Source organism: Alligator sinensis, unplaced genomic scaffold (genome assembly GCF_000455745.1).
Source record: "Alligator sinensis unplaced genomic scaffold, ASM45574v1 scaffold565_1, whole genome shotgun sequence".
Taxonomy (NCBI): domain Eukaryota; kingdom Metazoa; phylum Chordata; order Crocodylia; family Alligatoridae; genus Alligator; species Alligator sinensis.
The window spans coordinates 1387994-1396841 of NW_005842234.1; the positions used below are offsets into that span (position 1 = coordinate 1387994).

General features: G+C 39.3%; 1 protein-coding gene across 1 annotated transcript in view; it reads left to right on the forward strand.

Annotated features, from left to right (window-relative positions):
- Positions 1 to 8647, forward strand: part of FGF5 (fibroblast growth factor 5) — an 11511-nt gene extending 2864 nt beyond the window's left edge. Inside the window, exon 2 of the mRNA XM_006027328.1 lies at positions 8294 to 8647. Within this exon, the coding sequence (XP_006027390.1) occupies positions 8294 to 8647 (354 nt within the window). The remainder of the gene's footprint in view (positions 1 to 8293) is intronic.
- Positions 8648 to 8848: the final 201 nt, after the last annotated feature.

Genomic DNA, 8848 nt, shown 5'->3' on the forward strand with positions numbered 1-8848 from the left:
AAAGAGTGTTACTGGTTCCTCTCCCTATGTGGGGTACAGCCTGGCTGGAGCATAGAAGTCGTGCAATACTCCGCATTCGTCAAATCAAGCCCTGGTCTTTTACCATTTATAGAAGGGGATACTTACTACCTATTGGGCTTCTATTTTCTCTTCTTATGAAATTGCAATGCAGTAGAAAAATGCAGTATGCCTCAGGAAAAACATACCAAATGGTATGGTTTCTTTCTATATGAGAGTTGGCCTGTTGCTTCAAGCACTGCACATACACACACTTTGGAAAAATAAGAGTTTTATAAAAGAAAGATAAAGACAATTAAATTTACCATAATGGGTTTTCCTTAATTGCAGCTTCAATGCTAAGAGGAGGTAGAAAATAACATTCTCAGAAAGCTCTCAGGACAGGCAAGTAACCACAATGTACAATTTATTTAAGAGTCTCTCTCTTTTTTCTTTTAGTGGTGTACAGTACCTTTCTTGTTCCATTTTAAGTTTGATTTGTCTCCACACTAGAAAAAATTGAATCAAAACCTCATCAGTGTATGGTTAATTGTCACCAAAAAAGCACAGTGTTATTAATGGACAGCAATTAGACAGGTCAGACCGAAAGGTTAAGACACATGATTCCTCACTCAGTTGAAAGCAACAAATTTGTAGAAACTTGACCCAAATGTCTAAAGATTGCTGGGCTAAATAATGCAGATAATGCAAAACCAGCATCTGTTGTTATTTCCTGTCTTGGCAAGATAAAGTTATTTCATGGCCTAATGAGTTTTAAACAGTACAAAGGGAATCCTGTGCCTGTCAGTCACTGCAGCTCTTTGATATAAAAGTCATTCTGATGACTTTGAGCTGAACTGAGATAAAAGTAATTCCTACAATTATTTGGGGGTCCTTCTAAACCAATTCTCTGGGTCCTGCCTTCTCTTATCTGAGCTGAGTGCTTTATATTAGTCCCCTTTCTTTTCAATGGTAACATAATTAAATTATAAAATGGTTCATTTTTAAGGAAACTGGATTCAGAAATAGTAATAATCCCAGCAATTATCAGTTCCATGCACAGATGGCTTCCTTCTAATTTTTAAACCCTCAGTTACATGTTTAAATGTTATTGTCATTAAATGGTTGAGCTTTGGTTTGGTCTTGATCTCAAAAGAGGGTCTGGCATTAGCATAAATGCAGAAATATTTTTCTATAGGGGTTAAGGTAATTTTCCTTTGTCAAGAATTGTTCTAAATTAATAATTATGGACCAAATGCCTCAGTCCTCATTTGGGCAAATCTCCACTGAATTTAATTTAAAAATATAATTGGCTTCAGGATTGTTCCCTATGATTGTATCGCTATTTCCTGTGGAAGTTTCTGAACACAAGCCAACATTCAATGACTAGATAATGTGTAAAGCAGAGATGAGCAGAGCTGGTTGAAATATTTTAGATAAAAAGATTTATAGTTTCATAGTTTCATAGTTGGTAGGGTGGGAAGGGATCTAAGCAAATCATCTAGTCCGCCCCCCTACCATAGGCAGGAAAGGATGCCGGGGTCAAACAACCCCGGGTAGGTGACTGTATAGGTGTAAATGACCTTTTTTTACAAAGCTGAAAATGTTGGGACATGAAAATAGAAAATATTCAATTTTAGTGCATTGAAAAAGGGAAAAAATGGAGAACTTATAACAGTTTTTTGAAAAAAATTATTGCAAACCCTGCCGAGTCAAAAAAAAAAAAAAGCATTTTTCATTAAACTGAGTTTTTCTTCTTGACTATCTTTAAAGATACATGATCATGTACTTTGATAGAGAGAGAGAGAGATGGGCATGTGCTTGGATAGGCTACTTTCTTAGGAAAGTTTCTGTTATCTTTTTGTTGATGAGATCCTTACTGTTTTACAGTAAGTTATTCATAGGAACTCCTTTTGAGGCTATGATAGAATAAGCAACCTGACATGCTAGCTAATGACTTAGTCATTTCCATTTGAAGGCCTGAGTTGTAATGGTGGTCACAGACTAATTCTGAAGGGGAAAGCATTACTATACATTTAAAAATGCCCCTGCAATTGGCACAAGCTGGCACCCTTTATAGGAATCTTGTAAAAGAGGTAAATGGATAAGGACCATGAACTACAGCTTGAGATATGGAGGAAAGGAAGGATATGATCCTATGGTAGAGGTACCAAACTGGGATGCAATTGATTTGGAGGCAAGATGTGTCCATGTATGCATTTGGGCAAGCCATTTAAATGTTGTGCTTCAGTGTCCCCATTGGTAAAATGGGCATCCTACCAATTCCCTAGCTCAAAGGGTGTTGTGAGAGCGAATTCATTAATACTTGAACGGTGCTGAGATACTATGGGACAAGTCCTCAGCTGGGATCACCTCTCATAGTTCTATTGACTTCATCAGTGAGCTAAAATTTATAAAAATTGACAATGTGCCTTGATGGTCACGTGGGTCATGTAAATATTGGGATAGACAGCAGTTTGGGGTTTGCTTGTGCAGACTCTCTGCTCTAGAAGCTGACAGTTTAGAACTATTAACTAAGCCATTGATGCATAGGGGGTGCACGTGCACCCCCTGAGCATGGTGGTGCACCTCCACTCACCCCCCCCCTCCCTCGCTGTTGGTGGTCAGCGTTTGCTGCTGGCCACAACCTAGACTGCTGGCGGTATCTGCAGGTGGTCGCCAACCCCTAGTCAACGCTTGCCACCCCATCCCCCCTGCTGCCAACAGTGCCGGTGGCATCTGATTGAGCTCACTGCTTACTGCCACTGCACTCCTGCCGCCGCTGTGCTCACCCCAGCCGCCAGGGGCGTGTGTCATTCATGAACTAAGCAACTTCAAAGGGTACAAAAACCACTTAAAAATTAAGCCTGCTACATTCTTCCTGCCTTCTTGCTTTGCTCACAATATGGCTGAACCACAAACCCATAAATGGGGTTGAATTTCATGATCATTTTCTCTTAGGCTAGGGACAGACATTCAGAAACCCTGAGCCTGAATTGATTCAACCGTTACAAGTCAGTCTAACCTGGCTAGGCTGAACTGGTTTGTAACTGGGGTAGAGCAGGGGGAAACCAGGCAGACCCTTATCTGGTGGAGCTCTGGCCAGGGAGCAGGACCAGATCTACTGTGGAGCAAAGAGCCCCGCCAAGCCCAGAGAGCATGCTGGGATGCTGGGGGAGTCTGGTTTATCTGGGACACTATTGCATAAACTGGCTTGAGCCAAATTGGTTAAATCTGGTACTACATTCAACCAGGTTTATCTCAAACCAGTTTCAGCCATTTTCAAACTGGTTTATGTGCACTGAACATCTGTTCTGTTACAGGTTTAAATCAGTTTCTGATCACTTAAACCGGTTTATGTGTAATGTCTGTCCCTAGCCTTATTCAGCTTTTAAAAATCAGTTCAAGCATATGGACCTTCAGTCGATAGATTGTCGTGTAATATTACAACTAACACCACTAGGCAGCTGGCAAATAGGCCAAAATTGTTGTACCTAACCTACTCACTTCATCTGGAGGAAGACCATCAAGTTGCATTATTTATCTTCATACCTATGTTGTAAACCAAGAATGGGACTCAAAAGTACATAGCCTTATTCTACCCTAATGGAAATCAAGGGGAGTTTTACCAGAGTTTCCAATAGCAGGAGGAAAAAAGGGTTGGAAATAACTAGAATAACTGAAAAAATCAAATGTATGATTCATTTTAAATGAAAAAGGGGGTTTTGATATAGGCTTATTCAAGTAGAAAGATATTTTGTTATTGTTTGGAAATATTTCACTGAAAAATCAGAAAGGTCAGCAAAAAATCCAAAAGAAAAAAAAGATTTAAAAATGTTTTTTCCTAGAAAAGATTTTTTTTTTAAAGCTAACTCTACTAACCCTTCCATATAATCTTGCAAAGTATTAAGGGCTAGCCTATAATGTAGTTTTAGGTATCCAGAAGGGCACTGTAGGCAAGTCCTAAAAGGAAACAATGAAAGTGGTTTGATAAGACCCAGACAGATAGGTAGAACATTTTATATCATAGAGATTTCAAATGTTTTCTATAAAAGATAGATACACTTAGAGCAATGACTGTACAGATCAAAATGAAAATTATAATATATGCTGCAGCAACACTAAACTGAGCAATATAAACTGTTGTACTCTGAGGGAGGATGCTAGCAAGGGCAGTGGTAAAATTCTTTCTCCTTGCTTTCTAAGTGGTAACCAGGTGTTACTTGGGAATCTCAGTTCCCTTGGGTTTCCCAAAGGAATTCCATCTCAGGTTCCAAAAGACCTAAGAACCCTGTGATCTTTAAATTTCAACTAAGTAGTTTCCGTAGGACAGATTTAATTAGCCAACTTAATTATTCTTGCGAAAGACAAAACTTCTAGCTATGCAGCCTCTTCCCATTTCTTTGCCCCATTACTAAGGTTGAATACTTTTAAGTCTTTTTTTTTTAGCTTTACTGGGCATATGCCTTGAAAGTATTCGTTTTAAACCTAACACTTAACCATGAAATTGTAAGCTTGAATTTCACTTGTGTATGCAGATACACATTAGCTTGTAATAAGTATCTATCAAACATTCACAATAACTCGCATAAAGAAAACTAAGTCCATCAAAAAAGACCTCCTTACTTCAACATCAGGTTGTAAGGATGCTGTCATCATTGATTCCAACAGCAGTTGAGCAAATTTAATGTCCTAAAACAAAAAGAGCTTGTTCTTTCCATTGATTCAAATCTTGGCAGGAAGCAAAGGACCTGCTTCAGTGCCCTCATACAAGATCACATCAATACTTTTAATTTTTTTGTCTTAGTTTGATGGCCAGATGTAGATTAAGAGGGGAAAAATGAAATTCTATGACCTTCAGAACAGACATCCCTTGTACTGAATGGAGCCATCTTGAATCCTTTCATGGGGTCCATCCCTTGAGTGAGGACAGCATTAGAATGGCCATAATGTGTGCTTCCAAACCTTGATGTCCCTGCTAGGAAATAGCAACACCTCAATTGAATTGTGAAGTCCAGAAAAAAGTTTAAGTTGGGGTGGGGGGGAAATGATAATTTAACAGAGAATTTCAGAATGCTAAAACATTATGAATACAGGAAGTAAAATCCACCCCCCCCTAAAATGCCAATTAATAAATTAATTAAGGGCTTAAATCCAGCGGTTTTTTAATTTCAATCAGTGTTTTCTCTATGTGATTAGCATCAGTGCTTTTAATTTATATGTGAAGCCAGAAAAAGAGTAGGAATCCGATTGTATGGCTACTGTTACTAGGTAGTACTGTTTACCTTTTCCCAGTCCAGAGGAAGGTAGGAGGGGTTCTGGTTGTAGACTAGTTTAGCTGAGTACAGCAAAGCTGTGGGGAATGGCAATGGCAATGGTGAGCAGGGAGCTGAGGGCTGCTGAGTGAGGATATCTAACAGGTAGGCATATCCCACATCATGGATTCCTAAGGCCTACTATATATGTATATGGACCTCATAACCTTTTCTCTGCAATGCAGGGCAAGCCACATTTGTTGACAGTGCAAAGTGGGGAACACAGTGGAAGGGGAACTTGCAGAAATTACTTCTCCCTGAGACACTTCCTTACCTTAAAGGTTTTACCATGATAAAGGGTAATCCGGGTCCCTCTTTTTCTCTCCCCTTAGAAATCAGCAGCAAGGAGGCCTCATGTCTCTGCAATGGCTATGGGGCCGCACGAAGTCAGTGGGCACTGCCAGGATTTCCCTTGCTGATAGAGGAACCCAGAATTCAACATCAAACAGTGCTTCCAGAGCAGAAGGGATCTTATATAAAAGTTGGTGCAGTCCAAGAAAAGCACTGTTTAATGTCCTAGGGTGGGATTCACAAGCCCACAGCCCCTACACCTCTTTTCACTTGAAACCATCTGCTTTGAGAAACATCTATCCAGAAAGAACACTCTGCTCACAAAATCCTTCAGAGACTCCTCTAATGGAATTTGTCTCCCTCAGAAGACAAGAAGCTATCATCTGTGCAACTCCCTAGGCTTCAGTGGGATGCCTCATGCCAGCAGGAGACTCAGGATTGAGTACTTGAATAGCTAGCTAGGAATTTAGCTCCAATCTTTATTTCTGGGAGAAGAATATTCATTCATGTATGACACATCATGTTGGATAATGAAGACAGAGAAAGCAAAAATGCATAATTAAAATTATTCTTCTTTCAAGCAAAAAGCTAAAGGAGATTAAAGTTAAATTGTTATGAAAAAGGTGCCTTACTGGGTCAAGGGCATTGTCATCTGAATTCTAGAAACTCAGCATTCTTAATCAAGATATAGATTTAATGCAATAATATGAAGCAGGACTGAGTTTTCCAATGGGTTATCAAAATAGTTTCTTTTTGCTTTCCAGTGCTTCACACTTCGCACTTAGAAACCATTTTAGATGATCTCAGGACACCAATTAATGTTCTCATTATTCAGTTCAAGAGTGTGGTGAATCCCTTTGAGCTGATGTTCAAGAATACCCATTGTTACAATAACACTCTAGCCATGCACTTTGAGGGCTCTGTTTTCGTATGCATTACCTTTTCTCAACAGAGATAGGTGTCCACGCTTTACAGTATTCAGCTCTTCCATGAAGGAAAATATACTGTGTTTCCATCCAGGCTGATTTGCTTGACATATATTTTACAGAGGGCCTGACATTTGACCATAGCAAAACTCTTTTTTACTTTTTATGGAAGATTAATTGATCTTTGTTCTGCACTTTTTTTAAAACAAGTGACTTGCTTTTCTTGGACAGTTTTTGAGATCAGGCTTGATATTTCAAAATTGCTGAGGCTGATTATCCACTTACCATAATAGGAGTCAGTGACCAAATCCCTGTACACTTTGAAAAATCTCAGTCCTGCTCTTGAAGGCCTTGATTTTTGCAAAGACTTATACTGTGAATAGTCCATAGACCCATGTGTAAGTCTTTGCTGGATCAAGGTCCAGGAGAGAAATTTTGTTGAACAGGTTCTGGGCTCTTACCCATCACACAACTGCTTTTGTATATTTATTTTCTGGAAGAGAACAAAAATGCCTCTACACAGGTATTGAATCCTTACTTAGTTCAGTCATGCTAAGACCAGGCATTGAATAGAGTAATAGCAGGCATGGATATTAGAATATATTATTTGATATCAACAGAGGTTTAATACTTTCAAAAATACTGTTATTATTCAAATCATTATTATTATATCAATATTATTTCAAAGCATGATTGTTAATAATTATCAGGGATTTTATAAATGTATCTGACTCTGGCCAGTGCAGTCCAAAATAATGCAGACATTCAGTAGGATTTGTGTGTGCATGAAAATCTACATGGTCTTTCACACAAGGCTAGTGTGAATGGATAGCACACAATTTGCATGTCAGGGCACATCTACATGTGCACTTTAATGTTCATTATCTTATTTTAATACGCATTAAAGCATCGCAGAAAAACATGTTATTTAGCTAATGTGCATTAAAATAGGCTAATGCACACTTTTCTAGTACTTCACAATGGAGGTACTAGATTTAATACACATTATCTAAAATGTATTAATGAGTGTATAGATGCACCCACTGGGATGTTCAGATTTACTCAGGCTGGCAATAGGTCCATAGCCACTAGGTTCCATGGGAGTCCTTAGGGTAACAGAAAATACTCCATTGCTGTTTGTAAGGGGAAAATGCTTTTGGACTAAAAATCAATTTTTTTAAAGGATATTAGGAGACAAAAATGCCCAAAGTTGAAAAAAATACAATCAAAACTATGCTCAGTGAAGCAGTGAAAATCTGCATGCAAATTGATATTCCAGATTATTAAGCAATGATAGAGCCAGAAAGCAATATGTGTAAGGGCAGGGAATTAGACACACTACAGAGCAAAAAGTAATATTCATTGACTGAGCTGCAGTAAAGGAGATAAAGTGGTATATTATCTTTTGTGGGGGATAGGGGAGGAACAGTAGAATGGGAAGGTTTTGCTCCTGAGGCAGGCGATACAGTCAAGAATTTCAATAATGGAAACCTAAGGCTTCATTCTTAACTGTAGAGTTAGAATAAGTGGCTTTGTTTTTAAAAGCACTGAACACCCAACAGCATCAACAGGAGTTGCAAGATGTCCTTCAGGTTTGGAAATCAGGCCACGCAATTAGGCCCCCATAAAAAAGATTTAGGGGATAACTTTTAGGTACACATTGCTGACAGTCTTGGCCCTCAATCCTTACCAGGGTAAGTTCTGGTGACATAGTAAAATAAATACAGATCTTTCAATAAGCTTCTATTGGTTTGTTTTTCTTAGGCCAAATTCACAGAAGACTGCAAGTTCAGGGAGAGGTTTCAAGAGAACAGCTATAACACATATGCCTCAGCGATTTATAGGACTGAAAAGACTGGGAGAGAGTGGTATGTGGCTTTGAACAAAAGAGGCAAAGCTAAAAGAGGCTGCAGCCCCCGAGTGAAACCCCAGCACATATCCACCCACTTCCTTCCAAGGTTCAAGCAGTCTGAGCAGCCAGAGCTTTCTTTCACCATCACAGTTCCTGAGAAGAAAAAGTCACCTGCCTCCACTCCAGCAAAACCAAAGGTTTCATTGTCTGTGCCTCAGAAAAATCCCAACACTGTCAAATACAGACTCAAGTTCCGCTTTGGATAGCTGTGCACCTGGGCGAGAGCGAGGAACACTTTTCTCAGGAGCTGCTGGGGTGTGTGTGTGTGTGTGTGTGTGTGTGTGTAGGCACGTGTGCAGGGGTGTGGACGAGTTCTTAGCCTATGATGGCAGAGAGGTCTGTATTGTGCTTAACTGCATTAGGAGGTCAGACAGGGAGAAACCCATTTGTTTCAGTTTGATCCCAGA